The sequence below is a fragment of the Apis laboriosa genome, unplaced genomic scaffold (genome assembly GCF_014066325.1).
Source record: "Apis laboriosa isolate Shangri-la unplaced genomic scaffold, ASM1406632v1 scaffold40_cov151, whole genome shotgun sequence".
Taxonomy (NCBI): domain Eukaryota; kingdom Metazoa; phylum Arthropoda; class Insecta; order Hymenoptera; family Apidae; genus Apis; species Apis laboriosa.
In genome coordinates, this window is record NW_025223180.1 from 6,107,197 (window position 1) to 6,129,416 (window position 22,220).

Genomic DNA, 22,220 nt, shown 5'->3' on the forward strand with positions numbered 1-22,220 from the left:
GAATTGGTAAAAGAATTTATAAATTAAGATACGAACATCAATAAATGCTATTTAGTATTTGAAAATTAAATAAAAAAAATAATTTCATAATTTTTGTATTATATTTTTTAATTGTTTTATTTAAAAAAAATATTATATATTGTCTATATAATATTATAAATTTTGTGGTTTGTAAGTAAGAAAATCAAATTTTGTAAATATTTCTACAAAATTATATTAGAAAATATATTAAAAAAATAATTTCTACATAAATTTTGTATATTTTATATATACATATCTATACAATATACAAATACTGTTATAAAATTGCATATAACATACAAAATTTATTATTTAAGTTGGGTAAATAAATTTCTAAATATAAATGAATAAATTTCAATGTATTTCAAAAATGATTTCTTACAATCAATTTTTGTTCCTGATTAGATAAAATGTGAAACTTGTGTGCTGACAATTTTTTTTGTTAAGAAAAAATTTCATAAAACAAATATTATATTATTATTAATATTCTATATAAGAATTGATTAATTTTTTTTATAGTTTTTTTACTTAAAGAGAATCATAACTTAGCCTTACAATTTGTCCTAATAAGTAAATTATATATTCAGATAATATATTTAAAATATTTTATAAGTTCTTAAATATTTTACAGTAAAATCCTGAAATAAAATATATAAATATCTTAACTTCTAAAAGAAATAAAACGTTTAATAAATATTATAAATTAAAAAATGTAATACCTATGCAGTAGTAGTAACAGTAGTTGCATTTGTAGTTGTTAAGGGAACATCATCATCTAACGAATCATCTTTACTATGTTCATGTAATAAAACATATTCCCTAGAACTGAATCCAAATCGTACTACATCTCTTTCTAATAATTCATGGTATCTTCTTGGTTCCAATTTTACATTATTTACAAATGTACCATTTGCAGATTCTAGATCTATAAGGTAAGGACGAACTCTTTTTCCTTCACCACCACCTTCTTTTTGAAAAGATACTAAACGATATTGTAAAACAGCATGCTGCTTAGAACATGAAGGATGATCTAAAGGAATGTCAGCAACTTTACGGTCTCTTCCCATAAGGTAAGCTGATTGCCTATGTACATATAATGTAGGCAATGCCTTTTCTCCTTTAAAAGGATATAATCTCCATCTACGTTTTGGTTTTCTTGCATCTGGAGGTTCAGAATATTTAATTATTACACCATTAACAGTATTTCTGTCTTCTGTTAATTTTCCAGATAATTCAAAATTTGGTTTCTCTTTTTCTTGTGGCTTTGGTTTAAGTTCTGTTTTAACAATAGGTTTACCCCATTCTGGTGAAGGTTCTTTTTTTACTTTTACCTCTTCAAAATTATTCCTTGTTTCTTTATTTACATTGTCATGTTTCTTAGTATATTCCATAGATTCTCTGTGCTTTTTAGTTTTCTCCTCATAATCTCTGTGTCTTGGACGAGATTCTTCTCTTCTTAAAGGTGATCTGTCATATCTTCTTCTATCATATTGTCTATCATCTTCCCTCCTTGGATGATCATGTCGACTATCCCTATATGCCCTATCCCGTTCGCCTTGTGATCTATCACGATGTATATCATTATTTTCTCTTCTTACTTCTCTGCTAAATTTGTGAACGTCCCTACCTTCTCTCCTATCTCTGTAACTTTTATTCTTGTTGCACAATTCCTTTCTGTTCGATCGTCTTTCTTGGTTAGGATATTTATGTTTATGTCTTTTCCTAGATTTTTCATGACGGCTATCATCACTACTTTCAGAACTGCTGCTCGACATTTTTATATTTAATATAATATAATTCCTTTAACAGAATATTGGCAAATCACCCTTTTAACATTTTGATGTAAAACGATATGAGAGCAAGATAACCTATAAAATAATAATAATACAACTAAATGTTAAAAACATTTAGTTTGAAATAATTAAAATATTATTAATAAGCAAACATAAAAAATTATACGTTTATTCTTACGTTTTTCAGTTAATATCAAGATATATTTTAGATTTCAATTTTATAAAAATATTAACTACCTTATTGGTGGCAAATGAAACACATGCGTACTCGCAACTATGCGTACCAAATTTAAAATAATAAAATATATCTATATATTGTTATGTTGTATTTCAATAATTCCCTAGTAAATTCTAGAATATTTATCATATTATATATCATATTATATTTTATATCATAGTCTTTTAGCATTGATGAAATATAGGATAGACTTACATTTAATGATATTTTGTATCCTACGTTTTGAAATATCGCAAAAAATGTTTGATATGTTTTTTAGAACAATAAATAAGAGATACAACATAAAACAATTCAATTCAATCATAGAAATTGGTAAAATCAACCAATTTTAAAAATAATTTCTTTACACTGCTTTTCAACCTGATACATTTCTTTACGACATAAAAAAGTGAATATATGTAAATGTATATAAAATATTATTACATGATATATAAATATGAAAAAAACAAAAATTGAATCGATTATATTAAGATATTTAATCAATAATTTTGACAAATAAAATAATTTTGTAAAACAAATTTAGACAAGAACAGTAGAAGGACAAAAATAGAAAAATCGTGTCATTAGCGCCATCTCTAGTGTATCGATAAAACTCACTCAAATGTAGATAAAGAGAACGAATAGTAAGAGAAGGATAGAAAAGGTAAAAATTAGAGAATTAGCGCCATCTTCAGAGTGCCGCAAATGAAACAACGAGAAGACAAAGAGAGTAAATAATAAAAGAAGGATAGAAATAAAATTGGAATAAATCATTAGCGCTATCTCTTGAGTATTTTTAGAAGATAAGATTTTGATATCTTCGATACTCAAAAGATGGCATTAATAGTCAATATTTACGCTATTTCTTACATTATTTTTCTTAATGTCTATGTATATTTGATTTTAATAATATATATACGATAATATTCTATCATTTTTGTTTTAAAATGATGTGTTGTAATATTTTTGTATAAAAAATATAGATATTACATTTACGTAAATACATAATAATATACTTTTAAAAATCGTAATTATTATAAAAATATAATATACAATTAAAAATTAATTATTTTATTCAAAAATTTTAAAGTACTAAAAATATATATAACATTATTAATTAAATTATCGTTAAAGATCGTTAAAAGATCGTTAATTTTTTTATAAATAAATAATGTTAATTCTAAAACTTGAAATTGATGAAATTGAAAAAACGAAATTATCAATAAAAGATATTATTATTTATAGAAGTTTATATAAGTAATTGTTTTTATTTTATCAAAAGCAATAAATTTAAATTGCGCTTGTTGAATTTAATTAAAGTTATAACTAATTTCTTAATATCTAAATTAATTTGAATTAACAAATGATATATTCCTGATTAAAACTATTTTGAAATTTTTAAAAATTCATATTAGGTAAGATAGCAAAGGATTTTCATGTAAAAAAAATATTGCGTTTATTTCATATAAAAAAGTATAAAATCAATATATACATAATAATACATTTAAAGTATCTACAAGGATATTTGTATTTTTATGTTCTTTACCTTTTATAAATTTGTTTCGATTTCGTTGTAATCTTAAATTATACGAGATGACAGAAGTTTTTATTTTCGGACTTGGCACGGTAAACCTTTTTTCTTTTCTTATTTATTAAGTAGATCTCATCTTTTGTATTATTCATTCACGTAGCACTTAATATGACGAAAAAGTTGAATCGGTGAGAGAATCGGTATTGTCTGAATTACTTTCGGCAGCATCTACAAACGCTGTGGACAAATCTCCAGCAAGTTTGCTCACAGTTTGCGAGACAACATCATACATGAAGATCTCTTTCTCACCTTGCTCCGTATCTTTTGGCCTATAACATCATTAAATATTATTTGAAAATCGAAAGAAAGCGAAGCTCGGTGATTTCAATAGTTATTAACTGGAAAACGTTCACGGAAGTGGATCGAAAGGAACATTTATGAGATGGAAGAAAATATGGTTCGTTACAGAATAATTGCACGCATCATTTGAAGCGATTGAAAGAGTTAATGAAGGTGAACGGAGTAAGTAAGCGTGGTTAGTTATGGCATCGAATTTGCATTTATCACTTACGTGGTTACCAATAGTACCACTGACTGTTTCTGCGGTTCCGTACGGCTCTCCTGTTCCAACCACTTCTTGTAATTCTCCGCAGTTGGTTTTTTCACCAGCTGCTTCAGAGTGTCACCAGCGAGAAACTTGACTGCTTGGACATCGCTCACCCTCCTACCTTGTCTCGATTCGATCTCTTTATCTTCTTGAAAGTTATAGTCAACAGGTGCCAATACAACCACACTAGAGATCTTCCGACCATTAAGTTGCGGTACGTCTGGGATGGGGAAGGATGCACCACTCACTTTGAGCGGTAAATAACGATTATATTGGGATTCATCTCTCGCTCCCACGGTTACGGGATTCAATCTGGTAGCATCATCGCGTATGTGCTGATCTGCCAGAGCCTGTCCTTGCTCCGTATTCGGATCGAAGCGTACTACTTTCATCTCCACTCCACCTGGCCGCAAGGTGGCCTGCTCGAACTTAGTCGAGCTGTCAGCAGCCGACTTGTTCGCCAAAACTGTTGAGGAAGTGGAAGTCGAGGAAGACGCGCTCTCTGCCGTTTTGGGTTTCTTGACGATCGACGGGACCGGTTCGCTGGCAGCTACCGCGGAACCGCCTCCGGCGCCGTAGAAATTCGCCAGGGCCTCCGGCGGTAGTTTCTCTATCGGTATGTCGCCGACCTTGTCGTAATCAAGTATTTGTATGTCGGCGTTACCCAAAATACCGGAACTGAGCAGCTGCTCTCTGATATCATCCGGCACCTCATCTGGTAAATTGGCAATATTTTCTTTAATTTTTGCCTCCTTCTTTGGAGACAGAGTAGTTGTAGTTGTGGTTGGAGCCTCGGTGGTGGTCGTTGTTGTTGTCGTGGTAGTAGTTGTCGTACTCGAAACGTAAGATCTGATCGTCGAAATCGAGTTGAAATCCTCCAAAGGACTGACCGGGGTCGCGTAAATTTTTTGAGAAGAACTCGCGCTATTTCCGGAGAACGATGGACGACTCCAGATCGAAGATCGTTGAGGAGATGCAGAGAAACGCTGTTGTTGTTGTTGTGGTTGTTGTTGCTGTTGTTGAAGACTTTGCGAGAAAAATCCTTGTTGCTGATTTTGAATGATTTGTTGTTTCGTATTCAAGTGCTGCTGTTGATCGGTTATAAATTCATTGGGTGGATTTCTTAAAATATCCGATGAACTCAATGGTTGAGCGGAAACGTATTGATTTTGTGAAGTTTCTGAGAATCCGGTTGGCTGTATTACAGGATTAGGTGGGAAAGGGCCGGGATGAATTGGATTTTCTCGAATTGCATAGTGTTGCTCGAGTTTCGGAACAGCTTTGAAAATTTCTCCTCCAGGTTTTTGAATTTGAGGCGAAATTGGTATTTGCGGTATATTCGGCGGTTGTGCTTGATTATATTTTAATTGTGCACGATATTGTTGTTCCTGCAATAATTTCTGCTCCTGTTCTTGTTTCCTTTTGCGTTGTTCATGCAATCTTTGCTGCTCCTGTAATCTCTGTTGCTCTTGTATTCTTTGTTGTTCATGGATCCTCTGTTGCTCTTGTATTCTTTGTTGCTCTTGTATTCTTTGTTGCTCTTGTATTCTTTGTTGCTCTTGTATTCTCTGTTGCTCTTGTATTCTTTGTTGTTCCTGCAATCTCTGATGATCTTGCTGTCGCTGTTGTTCTTGTTGTCTTTGCTGATCCAAAAGCCTTTGCTGCTCTAAAAATCGTTGATGCTCCTGGAGTCTTTGCTGCTCGTGCTGTCTTTGATGCTCTCGTTGCTTTAGCAATTCCTGTTGACGACGCTGCTCGTGATACCTTTGTTTCTCTAATTCCTGTTGTTTGTACGGTGACAAAGGTACTTGTTGTTGAGGTTGTTGCTCCACGTTGAAAGAACTGCCTTGATTCGGTGGCAAAGGTTGATTCTGTAACTGTACGTTTTGATGAGAAACCGACAGCGTAGGTGGGAATCCTGGTTGTTGAGGATGATTAATGTTGACACGATGGGATGTACCAAAATTATTGAACGGAGCTCGTTGTTGCACTTCGGGCAAACCTTGAATCGTTATAGGCAAACGCTGAGGCCTTTGCAACGGACTTCTCGCTTGCGGAGGAGAAAACGATGGCTGCTGTTGCTGCAAAAAATTTAGAGGTGGCGGCTGTGGAAGAGGTTGATGGAGCGCCTGTTGCTGTGGAAAAGAATTCGCGATCCTCTGTTGCGGAAATGCTGGCGGTGCTCGTTGATGGATCGGTTGAATCGGTTGATATGGACCGTGTTGTCTTTTAGGCGATCCTGGAGGAGTAGAAGTTGGCTTGGCCTGTTGTTGGGTAGGCGGAGCGTCCAAATCGCTACGCTTATTGTGATTATTCGGAGGCACTTGTTCCGTGCCAAAGGTGACACGAATACCGCTAGAACCAGAGTGGTATACTTCACTGTCGGGTCGAATGATAGCTCTTAGAGTGGTAGAAGGTTCTGATGGTGTCGGTGTCACTGTGTGAACAGGTTCTTCCGGATAAGGCGCTGGGTTATCTGGTTTGATCTCTTCGTGATCCTCGACAGGTGTCAGGGCGGGTACAGGTGGATCGTAGACGACACGAGATTTATCCCCGTAGCCCTTCTTTTTCTCGTATTTCACATAGAACACTTGTATAGGTTCTTTCGTAGGTCGTGGCGATGGCGGTGGAGGTGGAGGTACCGGTGTCGGCAGAGATTCGTTGGACTCCTTGATGATAATTTCGATGATTGGCTCCGGCTCGGTCGGGTAATAATTGAGTGGACCCTTTTCGTAAAAATCGTCGCTCTTAGAGCTCGCCAAAGGATTATAGAGCGGGTCTCTCTGAGAATATTGGACGATTGGTTCCATTTGGACCGCATAAGGTGGCGGTCTGGCTCCTCTCCTTGGATAAAATGCAACCTGTTGTCTCTTACCGCGGTTTTTCGAGGACTCATCTTTGGCAAGGGTGGTGGCGATGAAGATCGCTACTACTATAACAATCTGGAAAGATGAATCTCTATTTGAACATCAAAATAAAACAAAATCAATGGTAAAGTATCTGTATACAAAGGAGAAACGGATTTGTGGAAACATTGGTCGCGCGTGGATAACCGAGTGACCTGATTAATAAACGAGAAGAAACATCCTGCAAGACCTTAAGAGGCCAATCGATTGGTATTCTAGCGTCGCCGAATGGACAGTTACTGCTACCCTGATAAGCGATTCCCAGCCGCGATCGTGTTCCCGATATGGCGAGGCCAAGTTACAGCACGTATCGGATATAGGATGTTTCTCGAGTTTAAATTGTGCGAATAGAACAGAAATTCTTGTCGCTTGCTTCACATGGCTATGGAGAGAAAGAAGGAGAGAAAATTTAGGTTTTAGATTCACGACGTGCGCGTTTCACCTCGAGAATTCGACTCTCCTAAAGCGGGGAACTTCTTAATATTCTTCGAACAAAAAGAAAACTCGTCTCTTGTATACGTGGTCAAAATAAGATTCATTTACCTGATTTTCGTGTTAAATGAAAAAAAAAAAAAAAAAATCGAACGATTCAATCGATCTTATTACTATTAAGATAAAACTCGTTACATTTTTTAAATAATTTGAAATTCATAGAACGGTAGAAAAAAAATAAAAAATAAAAAAATTGAGATACGTTACGAACTATTAACTGAATATACATAAACGCATTGCTAATCCAATGTAAGTACTTTCCCTTGCTAAGTAGCCAAAGGCGATACGCTGACTGATTACAAATGATAGAACCGCGTCGAACGTATCCCATAACTATGAAACGAGACATAGTTATTACGATGAAAGTACAAGCGAGCGCATTCTGTTAAATGCGCTATTTATCCTATTAACGCGACACTTTCGGATGTGAGTTTCACCGATTCCCGGGAATATTCTCGAAGCGAGACATGATCTTTTATACAATTACCAGTTTAAAAACATGCATGATGTGTGTAGTCGAATCTATTATTCGTTGAACTCTTTTCTATATGATCGAGTTACACTTCACCGGATTCACGTGTTAACTTTGATCAAGAGTGGCTAACTCGCGATAGGCAACATGTTACCCGTAGGACCGGGCATGTACTGAACGATATTGAATGAAGCTTCGTACGAGAACTGAGGACATATTGGATCCAGAGGTCCGTTTCTCCCTACCTGATGCCACCACCACTGGACAGTTCAAGAAGCTCCTCTCTAATATCGAATACGGTGGGGCACCTTTCTCTGGCTCCGGTGGCTACATACACTCTGTGCGACTAGTGTAAGACAGCATTTCAACCGTTTGCGTGCAGGACATACAGGCATGGTTCAAGACGAGAGGAAAAAAAATAAAAAAAAAAAGGTTTGAACACGCAGAGACGTCAGGGAAAGGGAAGCGGGCGAAGTGGTCTCCAACTTTCTTTAAATCCGTCTACCTATCGAAAGGAAAGGAAGATGATTATATTAAACGAGCGTCACTTTTCCATCGACCTCCAAGGCCTATCGAAACCGAAACCTACCTTTCCTCTAGGAGAAGGCCGTGTCCGAGGCTGGTATGGTATTCACCGAATTATTTGGTGAAAGACTATTGCCTTGATATATGTACATGCGCACACGTACACGTTTACATACTCTTATTATTACTTTCGCTAAAAGTTTAAAGCAATTCCGAGCGATTTCTTACGATCATTTCCTGTGTAACGACCAGTGTAACAACCTTTCTTTCACGAATTCGACGATAAGCGAGTTTCCCATTCGCTTTTATCATTTACTAATGATTCTCTGATTCTTAGATTAACTAATTTTACTCTCTTATCTCTTACATGCGTAATAATGATACTTTATTATTATTATTTATATTTAAATTCTATTTAATTTTTCAATATTTTAACTTCAATTAAAAATATTAAAATGAATATATTTATTACTAAATTGAATTAAAATCCATTTGACTATATTTTTTTTAATTTCTATATATCTTGTTTTAGATTAGCTACGATTACGTGTTTCTTTTTTTCTTAATAGAGACAATCAGAAATTTTCCAACAATTTTATATTGTGATGTGAAAACATCGCGTGCACTCTTTTCCGTAAATCACGTTCAGTTGCTGTGAAAGGTAGAAATCTAGAATATCAGTTAAATAAGGATGACCTGGTAAAACCCTTAGTTGCAAAAGCTCTGATGATGTAAAGTTCTCATACTTGCGTAACGTGAATTCCAGATTAATCTATCTTACGATTCGTAAGATGGATTTGTTCGAAATGATTCCTCGTAGACTTTTTGATCCTTCTCAATATTCACTTTTGAACTTTAATATTTAACAACCATTCGACAATTTGTCCAATGAATTTTGGAAAATTAGACGAGAAGTAGAGTCAGAGTACATTGACATTTAACGATTTCGATGGACCAGGTAACCACCGGGATAAGTATTTAGCAAATATCCACGCACCAACGGGATTCGACGTTTCGCTCGTCCTACTTGAAAACTTTCACTTATGTTGGCGTAAGAGGTCCAAACAACGACCAAGAGAATCGAACAAGATGAGCAAAGAATGGTCAGTGATTTCCAATTGTGTAAAGATATATCTTTTATGGATGTTATTCACCTGGAAAAAAAATTTGTATTTCTGAATTTTTATCGAGAATAAAGTAAAATGCTATTGCTTTTTTTTTTTAATAAAATTTATAAATTAGACGAGATCGTTCAAAATTAATTATTTTGCTTAAAACAAAAACGTATAAACAAAGTAGATGTAAAAAAACAGCTTTATTAGAGCATTTAGTAATAATTGCGACAGCAGCTTGTGAAACAACATTTAAGAAACGATTGCAGGAATCTTAGTTGCTTAGTTTCTCATGAAAGTCTAGGGATATAGAATGGCAGATGATACAGTTCTCCTTCTACAATCGTATATATATAATAGTTCGTGACTATATAGCTCTTGGAGAGCAGTGTGCTCATGAGCAATAACGTAACTGTTGAAGAGTGAAAGTGCCGTAAAGTGGGACATAGCAAGAAGAGCATCTGATCTTTTAATTAATAAATAAAGCAAACAAACAATTCTCATTTCCTTTGTCTTTTGTATTGAAGCAGCGGAAGATATTCGCTGTTTCATAAGATTTTGCGGATGACATATTAAAATTTTATATGACTTTGTGAGAAAATTCTTTCGATTTGATCGTTTCCTGAGTTCGTTTAGTGGATATTTTGATTAGAAATAAAAACTAAATAAATTATCTTTTTGCGTCTGGCAAAGTTTTTCTTATTATCGTTAACTTTCTTTTGAATAAAGTTCGTTATATCGGCCATATCATTGGCACCTATGCATATCCTCATAACTACGTTATATAATTAGACAGCATATGCGGGATTAAACAAAAAGAAATAGGCAGCGTCATATTCACTGGACTTTCTATTTTCTTTGTGAAGAGTTAATTTTTAAATTTTATATATATATATATACATATATAAAATATATGTAATTCGATAATTTATAATTAATAAATAAATATTATCACGTTGATTATATATAATTATATATGTATATACAATACCTAATGATAATAAATTGTTAATCGAGAATCAATCAATTACAAATAAACTTTGATATTGATAAATGATATTAATTTAGTAACGTTTTTTTTATAAGAAAATTAAAACCACGTGGAACGATCAGTTAAATTTACGCGGCTATTTCATTGCAATAATGGCTGCACCTACAGACATTCGGTGCACATGTAAAGTTTGTACTAGAATTCGTGTCACGATTGACCAAATATTTTGTGTTCTAGATCTATATGGTTGGTTATTAAATTCTTATATTGTGGTATGTAAATAATATTAAAAATAAATCTCATACCAGCATGTTGTATTCGAATACCATGTTGTTTTTTCTGATGTATAGTAATTCGATGTAGATGTGTATTGTCCATTATAAAGTATATTGTTAAGTGATAATTTTATTAACTAAACTATATAGACTGTCTTTTTTAAATATAGGATTTTTTTCAAGACAAATTATGGGACAAATTACCAGAAAGTTGGAGGTTTGCATTACAAGATACGCCTCCACAAGAATTTGGAAAATGGTTATCGGGAGACATCTCGTGGTGAATATTAACACTATGTTGTTCGAACTTAATATGTGTTCCATATAGCATTATATATATGTATAGTTTTTAAATTGTGTTACAGCACACGTGTATGGCCCTTAACATTGCTTGCACTTCGCCAAGTAGCAAATATTTTACAAGTAAATAGAGATAATGAAGATCCAAAAAGTATTATGGCTTGTGAATCTAATAAAACGAAAACCAATAATAATTATAATGATACTTTTACAATGAATAAAAATGATAATTTTGATAAGCTATATTTTCAAAATCACAAATTTAATAACTTATTTTCAAAACATATTAAAAAAAAAAAAAGATATGAGATACATGAAATAGCACAAGTATGCGCAGAATGTGCCTATGAAGCTAGTTGTAAATGTATTGTTGACATTGGATCTGGAATGGGTCATTTAGCTCGTATTTTAGCTTTTCAATATGGATTGTATGTTACTTGTATTGAACAAGATTGTATATTGTTGCAACAAGCTAGGTATATAAATGATTATGATATAATAGTATATATAATTGATGATAATGATGATTTTGTTTCAGAAAATGGGATCAAGAATTATTGATGTCTATAAGAAAGCATATACCTACTTTCTATCAAAAATGTCCTCAACACTTTACAGCTAAACTAGAACCTTCAAATTTAGTCGAATCAGAATTAATTAGACAATTAAAAGAATTATTTAAGAATGAATTTGATCTAAATGAAACAGAAACTGAATTTGGACTTATAGGACTCCATCCTTGTGGGGATTTAGCTCCTATATTATTAAAGCTTTACTCATCTAGAAATGAAGCCAAATTTATTTGTATTGTAGGATGTTGTTACATGAAATTAACAATACAGTTCGTATATATTATATTTATATCAGAATAGTTTTTATTAAAAATTATTATATTATATAATAACACATATAGTTAATTTTTAGATCAGAAATAAACGGATTAAAAGGTTATCCACTTAGCAAGTACCTGTTGTGTAAAAATCATTCACTAACTTATACATCATTAGAAGTAGCTTGCCATGCTATCGAGAAATATTGTGATAAATTAAAGAATGGAAATTATGAAGATTTAATAGTTGAGTGAATTAGTAAAAATACATATATTTGAATAAGTATTATTAATTTTTTTGTTTGTTTTAGGTACATACTTATAGAGCAGCTTTAGAAACTATTTTAGTAAAAAAAAATGAAAAATTACGTCATAGCCAATTCAGAAATGTTAAAGTATCAAAAGGAATGTCATTTGAACAGTTAAGTGATTGATATTTGATAAATAAACGTCAAACGTTAAATAGTACGAAACGGAAAAATATATAGAAATATCTTATATTTTTTTAGGTATTGCAATGCAGCTACTGCAAATTTTGATAGTTATTTGCAACCACAAGATTCTGATATTAATGATTCAGAAATTATTGGTTTTTTAAAACGATGGCAACAAGTTATAGTGTTTGGATCACTTCGAATGATGTTGGCGCCATTAGTGGAAACCATTGTGCTTTATGACAGATTTTTATTTCTGTCGGAAAAAAATTTGACACCAACACTAAAACCAGTGTTCGATAGTAGACTGTCACCACGAAATTTAGTGTTAATGTCTAGGAAAAATAACTAATTAGTTTACAGTTTTTAATTATTTACCGATAAATCCTGCCCACCTCTTCCATCTTTAATCAATGTAAAGATTTTTACAATTGCACTTCCCGCGTCCATGAATCAAAGTCGTTCCAGATCACGATGTGCCTTTGATTGGACAATATCATTTAATTGTTGTTGCCAATGAATAATATATTTTAGTTTTCTATTCTTCGATCTACAATCATAACGATTTTTAAAAACTGTACTGGAAAACATTATTATGTTTTATAATTGTTCTTTTGACTCATTATTTAATGATAATTTTACCGTTCGAACGCATGACGCGATCAACGATAGGCGGACCAATCCGGAAGTGGGGCAAATGATAGAAGCGCATGCGCGCGGTTCCGCCTTAAAGATTCGTCAGTATTCGAATCGTAGCGTCGGTAGATAGCGCTGCGGTGGCCGGCTACTTCGTTAGAGGCAGAGACGTTCCTCTCCAGCAACATCGAGATCCAGTTTCCCTTAAGCCGCTCTCGCGCGTTTGTCTGTTCTCGTCGCGTTCGCGTCGTGTCCTACCGATTATTTTCTCCTTCCTCCCCCCTCCCCGCCCGCGCACGAGATCGTCGACACGGTAGAGAGCCGCGCGGTATACACACGGACGTGTCGTTGTAGCACCGAGTGTCCCGCTTTTAAAAGTAATTGCCCGGTGTCGAGTCCCAGGATGGCGTTCAACGGAGACGGACCACACTCCAAGAGGCAGCGACTCGAAGAATCTGGTCACAGGGTGAGTAGTTTATATATTAGATTTGGTTGAGGTATTTTTTCAATGAAACGTCGTTCAATTCTTGTCAGACGATATTTCCGTTATTTAAACGTTCGTATACTCGTTCGGTGAACGCGTGCGTTTCGGCGTGTCGCGTGAGATTTACAACCCGTGAGGCGGTTGCGAGCGGAGGGGGGAAAGTCGCCATTTATCCGGTCGCTTTTACCCATATCACCGCCACCGCGTCGAAACAATGGGCGATGCGCGCGCTCTCGAAGGAGATTGTCTCGTGTCGTAGTCGTGTCGTGTATAATACGAAACGCACGTTAGCCTGATACGTGGCTCGTGTTTCGGCAGCAACCTGTTATCTCGTACGTGTGCTCTTTATTCCGTTTTATACGATTCGGAATCATTGACGACGCCGTCGCCACCGTCGTGGAAAGGCTTGCCTGTTCTATCGTCGTTATTGGCGACGGCTGTGCGCGAGGATGCACGTTCAAAACAAACCCCCGTCGGTGAACCGGGGTCGATAATTTCCATCGCGTTATCAGCGCGAGACGAGGCGTTGTCGCGATGCTCTCTGTCTACGATTATCTTGAAGGGCAGTTTCATCTTTATATGGTGACCTATGAGATATTGAGAGAAACAAACCAGATAATAGCAACACTGTGCTCGGACGCGTTGTGGACTTAGAAGTCTTTGGCCGACGGCTCCTATGCGTTTACAAAACATTTGTTTGGAGCGACGTTTTCGTCCTGAAATCGATCCCTAGACATTTCGTTAACGTTATATTAACCGAATGTATCCGGCGAGAGTTTCGAAGGTACGAGAAAATACATTGATACTTATGTATCGGTGATTATTAGAAGATATTCTTTTTTTTATTATAAAACATAATTAATTGTGTTTTTGTTTTTTTAAAATATATAAAAGCATCTGAAAATATTTCTCTATATTCTATTCAAAATATACACATGCTTTTGTTAAATAATCCAGAAAATTCTAAGTGCTTTTTCATTTCGGTAAAAATAATTTTACCTCTTTTTATTGAGAAATGTTTTCAGAGTGGTTATTTTATTCAGTTATAAGATATATACATGCTATATATATTCTACGTTGTATGTGTATGGAGAGTAACACGAAATGCTCAAGCAATAAATCACTATCGTATGAACTATATTTATGGATTCAAATGATGAATTGAAATATAGTCGTTAAATTGTTATTGTACAATATTGGTAACGAAGCACAGACATTTATGAATAAAAATATTATAACACATATAATCGTTATATGTGCAATTATCATTTTTTTCAATCAAATTATTTAACAATATAACAATTTAACACATATTATTCAAATATTATTTATTTTCAATTTTTTTTCTTTTTTAAATTATTTACCTTTATTTATTATACTTTTATTATATTTGTTGATTATTTTTGTACTAATTATTAATGTTACATGTAATTATTTATAGAAAAATGATAAAATTTGACAAATAGGATAGGTCATTGTCACGTGAACTACTTCGTGACCTTCGTTTCACGGTTGCTAGCACTGCATGCTGCTGAGAACACATGCCACAGATGATGTAACGGTAGACGTAATGTGTTACATATGCATGTATGCCAATCATATCTTCACACGATATGCGTCGGCGCATCATGATCAAGATATTGAACTTACGCGCTATTATTTTTCATAAATAATTTCTTTATCTTGTATATTATTTCGTCTGATCAATCGTCTTAATCGATGCTATGGCACAAGTATCGAAATCTTATTCAAAATAATTGCAATTTTTCTGTTTTTTTTTTTTATACAATACGATATTTTTTATTTTTTTTCTTTTTTAAGATAAATTAAACATAAATTTTATATTTAATGTCTTATAGTTCAAGCTATAATACTTCATATATTAATGATATTCATATCTGAAAAAATATTTCAACGTAGCTATTAATTTCATCAGGAATTTGTGAATTAATATCATTTTATTCTTTATTATTCATTCTTCATTCTCATATCATCTAATTCCTCCCAAAACTTTTCATTTTCAACTTCAAAATCTCACTCGAATATAAATCTGACAAAGTAATATAAATATAAAGGAGTAATAAGATCGTATGGTTTGAATTATGAATTATATATATTTGAATTTGTTCTTCTTCGAATATAACCTCGATCGGTTTCATTAAAAAAGGAAAGACTATTGTCTCTAGGAAGAATTCTGTTCCATTTGTCAAGAAATCGATTTGGGAAAGGTCAACGGTACGTAGTATTTCCACGATACAGTAGCAATCCTTGCGGTCAGTCCTATAGGTCAGTATTAAAATATGTATCGACACATTTCCATTCTGTGTCGTATTTTCGTAGTCGATCGTGGTTGATACGAGCACATAGAAATTTCTCGAATAGTTTAAGAAAACATTTACATAACCAATGGTTTTTCGATCAAATTCGTGCTTTAATTTTTCTCTTTCTTATTTCATCATTTTCTTTACGGAAGATTGACGGAGGAAAAAAAAAAAAAGAAAAAACGGTCTTTTTCATTGTTAATGTTGATTAAGTTATACCTCGAGCAGAAATAAATTCACGTAGTTGGAATATTAATGTGCTCCGCTATCTTTTGCATCGTCCTCCATAATGCATATAGATTCTACTCGATTTCTCGATTCTCCAACTCTGGAAGCATGCTCGCTAGTTCAATTTGTCGTTCTTTTTTCGAGACAAATGGGACGCAAATATATATATATACACGCACATTTATATCACTGTCTTTACTGCCTCATGCTTCATGATCAAGAACATTCGAGATCGTTTTCTTTCCATGAAATATTCAACGAGGGAACGAAAGAGAAAAAGAATGCATGCATGTACGTCGCGTTCGCATACGATTTAATCCTATTGTTCTTTGTCACCTGGGTTTCACAAATCTATCTTGTCGCTAGTATTGAGAGCATCCTTAAAGAGCACAGGTGATCGAGAGGATGGAATCTCGACGAGGAGGAGAGCTATTCGAAGAACCGTTATCTTGATCCGTAGTCGGAATCTACGTAGTATCACCAATCTCATTTGTTCCTCTCGGAATAGAATAGAAATCGTTATTAATCACATCGCCGGCTTGGCTAATCTCGTAAAATTCATTCAATCGTCCTTTCCTACGAACGATAATGGTCACCACTAGCTAAAAAACGGGAGTTATATCGAATCGATAACGTCAATGCTAACCCGCCAAGAGTTATTCTCTGTCGAATAGCTCCAAGTGTTACGATCAATGTACACGTTGTGATATTTCCGAGAACGAGAGTAATACGCGTTTAATTCGAGGAAACTGGACGGTATCGTCCGTGAATCAAATAGTTTTAAAAAAAAAGATTTATCGAATTGAGTTGTATCCGATAAATGATGTCCATCGATTCCATCGCTATATATTATCATTTCTCTAGAGATCGCTAGATTTTGTATTTTTTCATCTTATATTAAAGACCCTATCATTGGTCTTGTGTGCGGTTTTTTCTTTTTCTTTTTTCATCCAACGGAAAATCATCCGTTCGTTTGAACTTTGCCAAGGCAAAGTCAAGCCGTCTCTCAAACTTAGCGACACCGTTCGTCCGGATTTCGATGTGTCATGCAGACCGAAATATCTTTAACTCTCCGGTATATCCTTACTCAATAACGCGCACATTCTTTTTCTGTAACTGGAATATCTCACCGAGTATGTGACTCCGTCACTTCGGGTATAAGATATCCGGGATAGAATAAAAAAAAAAAAAAGGAGATCGATATCGCTACCTGTCGATTCCTTGTAGATGCTTCAAAATTGTATCGTGAATTAAATTCATGAGCGTCGTTCGAGAGAGACACTTTATGGTCAGCATAAACTGGCTGCAACGGACCGATATCCTATGAAAATTTAGCTAACGGTCGCTTCCTTTTGATATTTTCGAGCATCTCAAAGATCTCGATACGCTCGTCCGATCATCTTTTCATATTCATTTATCGATTTTTATGTTAATTGTAATATCGTATAAACGATATTGAAAGAATTTTTTCGAAAAATTTAATTTACGATCAATAGATCAATTCTTTCTCGATAGAGTAAAAACCCGGAAAATGCATATAATGTCGAGAGTGTTCGAAAAAAAATTGCTGGAACAAACAAATTGTAATATATTCTTCTCTGTAACCATAGCATTGTGCCGCGATATTCGATTAAATTACTCATTACGAGTTGTATTATATAGATTATTCTGGATATGTGGAATCCAACATCTTCGTGTATCGACGCAAATTGATATTATATAATAGAATAATACCTGACTTGGACGGATAAGAATACTGAATGCATAAATTGTCATCGATCATAATATCATTGTTTCATCAATCATGATTATCGCATGCTACACGAAAATAAACCGTCACCCGATACCGTCGTAATAATGCTGAAAAGGCCATTGTTCAGACGCGTTGCAATTTTCGTCATCGCATTATTTTCGCTCGTGCGATGATTACTAACTCCTACCGTAAATGAAATTTAATTTCTGCGTCCCGTATTCGAAGATTAAAATCCTGTTCGTAAAATTGCGATATTTTAATTTAATTGGAGTGGCTTTTTGCGGAACAATCGGACACGAGTCATTCCACCACCGGTGGAATGTCAATGTTTTCGAAACCAGCTTGTTTTACAAATTGTCTTCCTCGAGTCACGAATTTATAAATTCCTTTTAGCCTGACGTGAAACGTCGTGTCCGACGAATCGAACAATTTCTGTTCTGTATTCCAAGATTATTCCTTGGTAACCGATAGTTCTATCTTATCGAGATTGCCAATATGAGAATCGTTTGCCTCGCAGATAGCTTGATATCCAGAAAGAACGAATGCATACGTACATACTTTTTCTCCTATTCTCCGTTTATTCGCCGCTGTATCCGTGTCCCGAAATAACCGTGTACCGAAATAAAGGCTGGTTCTCGTTAGCGTGAAATTTCTTTGTGGAGCAGAGCTGTCAAAAGACGTTATTGCGCAATCTCGCGATAATAGTTCCGATACTGGCTCGGAAACAGACGATTTTCGACGGTGAGTCAATCCTTTGTGCGGATAAATCCGTATATCATTCTTTATTTATACGTAATCAAAAAAAAAAAAAAAAAAAAAAAAGAAAAAATCTCCTTACATTATAATATATCGTTGCGTATCATACATCTCCTCTTTGATCTCCTATTATTCCGATATCAATGCTTTAACGTCACGTTCGATATATTTCCACGTGCAATGCAAAGATGCATCGATGCGTCCCCTTAGAATATTTCGAATGAACGCACGGAGAAAATCGTGGATTATGAATGCGGATAACGTTGCGAGGCGGACGACGCGGCGAGACATCGTTCATTCGTTCATTCGATTCCCGACAGCGAATATGTTGAGTAGGATGTCGAGATAAAGTAGTCGCAGCCGGGGAAATTTATTGGACCATCCACGATCCTGGGACGCGTGATTATTTGCTCGAGGCGGCAAATTTGTCGGTCTCTTCGTGACATAGAGGGAGAATATCAATCGTCCCAAGGAATTCACGGTTTCTTCGTGAAAACTTACTTACTCGCCTCCGTTATCACTATCTGCGAGATAATCCAAGTCCAAGAATTATCCAAGATGCCCTCGTTTCCTTCCTCGATATTTCGAGAGATTGGATAACTCTCCGCCTAATTGTCGATTATTGTCCATTGAAGGAGTTCTTCGTTCGAGAATAATTAGAAACGGCGACCGTCCAATCTTCCCAACTGACATCGATTGCGAGGGGCTATCGATTCGATATAATTAATAGACAATTGCCAAGTACCGTGCGGCATAGAGAATACTAATTATGGAGCGGAGGAATTGCGTGGCATTGCGTTGCAATTAGCATTGGATGTGGTTTCGTCTTAAAGCTTTGTCTTCATATTAGGGCGGATTAACCGGCGTTCCATTGTAATATCGAGAAGAGAGTTTTTAATCGCGCAGAAAGCACGTTTCCCGTATGCGGATTTATTTCCCATTTTTGCCTGGACAACCAATAGACGAAACCACGACGAAAATGATCACTCTACATTTTACGAATATGTATCCGTTATTTCGTTTCCTTTCCCTCTTCGGAAACGGATGTCGATTTTCAATATATTTTTTTTCACATTTTGGCCCCATTTTTCCCTTGTATTTTTTTTTAATTATCGAGCTTCCATATGAAAGCTTTAACCTATATAACAATTAGAAAACGTATCGTATGCTTTATTTATTTTTTTTTTTTTAAGTATCTTTATTGAAGCTTCATCGTTTACCCATAAAAGTTCCCTTGATATGTACAAAACGGCAAAACTTCGAATCCATGTTCAAACAAAATTGGATTGATATTAGATTCTAGATACGTATACCACGATTTTTTTCTTCTATTGTATATAACATAAGAAAACATCGGAATTTTTATAAATATTCGTTCGAACTTCTTTACGCTAGTTCGACTCTTCAGCTTCGACGTGCACGATTCTCTCACTTAGATTTATATGCAAACCTTACACAGCCGCCTTGCTAGACTTCACACCCGAGAAATTAACCCGCTCTTCGTTACTCTTTCCATTTAATACAGAAGCTTTATCAGAGGCGAATCTTGAACTCGATACGACCTAGTAGCAGCTCGTTATCGCTTCTGTTTACACCGGCTCTGTCGAATATTCGCGAAAGCGGCACGTGCACGCCGAGCGGTTGTGGAAACTCGCGTGAAATTTCACAGCGGCAAGATTAAGGTCGTAGAGGAGTTAGTAAGGCGAACAAAATGAAATTGGAACGCGAGAGAGAGAGAGAGAGAGAGAGAGAGAGAGAGAGAGAGAGAGAGAGAGAGAGAGATGTTCGTCGATAAAAGCGATGAGGAGGTTGACGGTCCCGCGACGTTTCCAGTTTCCCTTCTTATTTCCCATTTTCAGCAGTTTTACGCGTTAGTAATAATGAGACGCGTTGTCAGAATTATAGGATTCTTCTTCGTTGAAAATGATCCACTCGTTCCACAGTTGGAAACGGAAAGATAATGAAGAGAGGCCATTATTTCCGGAATAATGGATGGAGTATCGCTGATTTCCAACCTCACCCCTCCCTTCTCATCCTCTGTTTATGCAAATTTATACGAAACGTATAAATGCGACATTCAATTATTGATCGTGTCTGATTTTTAGACGGACAGGAATCGAAAACACGGACGTATCGGATTGATATGGAAATGATATAATGCTCCACGCTCTGGCCTCTGTTTGAAGATGTAGATTCGATTGTAGCGGGAATTCCTTTTTACATTTTACATACTTTACATCGTCGATACTTTAGATTGTGCAAATATTTAGATGGATACAATGGATGGTGGATATTTTATCGTTCACTGTATTTTATGAAATTCACAAATATAATGTTTGAGTTGTGCTATGCTAACATTGTACGATTGTTGACTCTTGAAACCGAAATTTATTCTTAAACGGTATTCACGTTTATTATTTTTCTTTATGGAAACAGGCAAACTGGTTTCGTAATGGAGTGTAAATTTTCGAAATTTGAAATCAGAAATTTGAGCATTAAAATATTTCGTCCGTTTCATTCGTCAAATTCGGCAATATAATTTCTCTTCGCATCCGTGCTTCGAAAGCGTTTCGCGATCGTGTGAAATAGTTGTTTCCATGTTGGTCGCAGCGGTCCATGTGCTCGATACATCGGTGCTTCTCTTGATTAACGATCGCGCGTCTGTCCTCGCCCCTTAGTGGTGTAAATCTGCTCTTAGGCTCGGATTCGAGGCCAACGTTGTCCAACGCCTCCAACTCCACCAAAAACAGAAACGGTAATCCACGAATCAAGTGAAATGAGAAGTTGAAATGCGACCGCGATTTGAAATTCTCATAGAAATTCTCTTAATTATCGGCCGCAAGAATTCTTGACTCCTTAATAGACTCCTTTTTAAAGAGATCAATTACCAACTTTACTATTAAGCGTAAAATATGACGCTGAGGCGCGAGGTTAGATCACGATTTATGATTTCTTCTGATGATCTTTTTACTTGTGAGTTTCAAAGATTAGTTCCAATGAAATATATTGTCTGTATTCAGAATCGTAAAACCGTGCGAGTTTACAAAGAATAATTATATATTTATCAATCGAGTCGCACAATTTTATTTCGTTTTATTTTTACTTGCTACACTGTTTAAAACACTGTTTCGTTTTAAAACCTGGTCCAGAAGGAAAAGTTTGCGCGTTGACAAGTATACGATTCGAGCCGCGAAATATCGTTACGCGAAATTCCTCCGCGAAGTGGTATTTTTATGCAACTTCGATTTTCCTTCTTTTATTACGAAAGGGAGGTGTGAAAAATCGTAGTCGATCAGCGCGAATACTTTCGTGTCGCATTCCTCGCACACGAATCGAGGGTTCAACCGGGGAATGTTGTTCACCGAATAATACTTCCTCTTAATATCAAACCTCTGCTTTGCTGTTTTGCGTTCGTTGAAAACGCACCTAACGAAGCTGACCGCGCAGCGTGTTGGCGGCGCGCATTGTTCTGCTCTAATAATTACGTTCACGTTCAATTGGTTGGAACGAAAAGGTTCTGCCACGCCGACGATGATT

At 35.2% G+C, this 22,220-nt stretch overlaps 4 protein-coding genes across 5 annotated transcripts in view; 2 read left to right on the forward strand and 2 right to left on the reverse strand.

Annotated features, from left to right (window-relative positions):
• Window positions 1-361: 361 nt before the first annotated feature.
• On the reverse strand, window positions 362-2,359 carry LOC122715732 (smad nuclear interacting protein 1). Its single transcript, XM_043938148.1, has 4 exons — window positions 2,248-2,359; window positions 1,993-2,165; window positions 741-1,889; window positions 362-659 (listed from the first exon to the last, which is right to left on the reverse strand). Exon 3 carries the CDS (start codon window positions 1,794-1,796, stop codon window positions 741-743), a length of 1,056 nt encoding a protein of 351 aa, XP_043794083.1. The 5' UTR covers window positions 1,797-1,889; window positions 1,993-2,165; window positions 2,248-2,359; the 3' UTR covers window positions 362-659.
• A 1,239-nt stretch (window positions 2,360-3,598) lies between these two features.
• On the reverse strand, window positions 3,599-9,760 carry LOC122715730 (bromodomain-containing protein 4-like). 2 transcript variants are annotated; one of them, XM_043938146.1, is made up of 3 exons: window positions 8,055-8,268; window positions 4,134-7,111; window positions 3,599-3,891 (listed from the first exon to the last, which is right to left on the reverse strand). In XM_043938146.1, exons 1-3 carry the CDS (start codon window positions 8,070-8,072, stop codon window positions 3,726-3,728), a joined length of 3,162 nt encoding a protein of 1,053 aa, XP_043794081.1. In that variant the 5' UTR covers window positions 8,073-8,268; the 3' UTR covers window positions 3,599-3,725. The 2 variants fall into 2 exon arrangements, 1 of the variants encoding a protein (XP_043794081.1); XR_006346895.1 differs by lacking the exons at window positions 3,599-3,891; window positions 8,055-8,268 and adding exons at window positions 8,285-8,544; window positions 8,629-9,760 and having other exon boundaries at window positions 6,983-7,111.
• Window positions 9,761-10,092: 332 nt separating this feature from the next.
• LOC122715731 (protein RRNAD1-like) lies at window positions 10,093-13,072 on the forward strand. Its single transcript, XM_043938147.1, has 8 exons — window positions 10,093-10,311; window positions 10,763-10,939; window positions 11,113-11,222; window positions 11,308-11,718; window positions 11,781-12,083; window positions 12,167-12,317; window positions 12,383-12,492; window positions 12,581-13,072. The coding sequence occupies exons 2-8, from the start codon at window positions 10,820-10,822 to the stop codon at window positions 12,855-12,857; spliced, it is 1,482 nt and encodes a 493-aa protein (XP_043794082.1). The 5' UTR covers window positions 10,093-10,311; window positions 10,763-10,819; the 3' UTR covers window positions 12,858-13,072.
• Window positions 13,073-13,339: 267 nt separating this feature from the next.
• Window positions 13,340-22,220, forward strand: part of LOC122715937 (heterogeneous nuclear ribonucleoprotein L-like) — a gene marked incomplete at its 3' end in the record, with an annotated part of 81,370 nt that continues 72,489 nt past the window's right edge. The window contains exon 1 of the mRNA XM_043938534.1: window positions 13,340-13,607. Coding sequence (XP_043794469.1) covers window positions 13,545-13,607 — 63 coding nt within the window. The remainder of the gene's footprint in view (window positions 13,608-22,220) is intronic.

What these genes read in the sequence shown, in the direction of transcription:
- LOC122715732 (XM_043938148.1), bottom strand. Translation starts at nt 1,796, where the DNA reads ATGTCGAGCAGCAGTTCTGAAAGTAGTGATGATAGCCGTCATGAAAAA.
- LOC122715731 (XM_043938147.1), top strand. Translation starts at nt 10,820, where the DNA reads ATGGCTGCACCTACAGACATTCGGTGCACATGTAAAGTTTGTACTAGA. An exon ending in TTATCGGGAGACATCTCGTG is followed by an intron (nt 11,223 to 11,307) that starts GTGAATATTAAC and finishes ATTGTGTTACAG; the next exon opens with CACACGTGTATGGCCCTTAA. An exon ending in TACATGAAATTAACAATACA is followed by an intron (nt 12,084 to 12,166) that starts GTTCGTATATAT and finishes GTTAATTTTTAG; the next exon opens with ATCAGAAATAAACGGATTAA.
- LOC122715730 (XM_043938146.1), bottom strand. An exon ending in GTGGTACTATTGGTAACCAC is followed by an intron (nt 3,892 to 4,133) that starts GTAAGTGATAAA and finishes ATGATGTTATAG; the next exon opens with GCCAAAAGATACGGAGCAAG.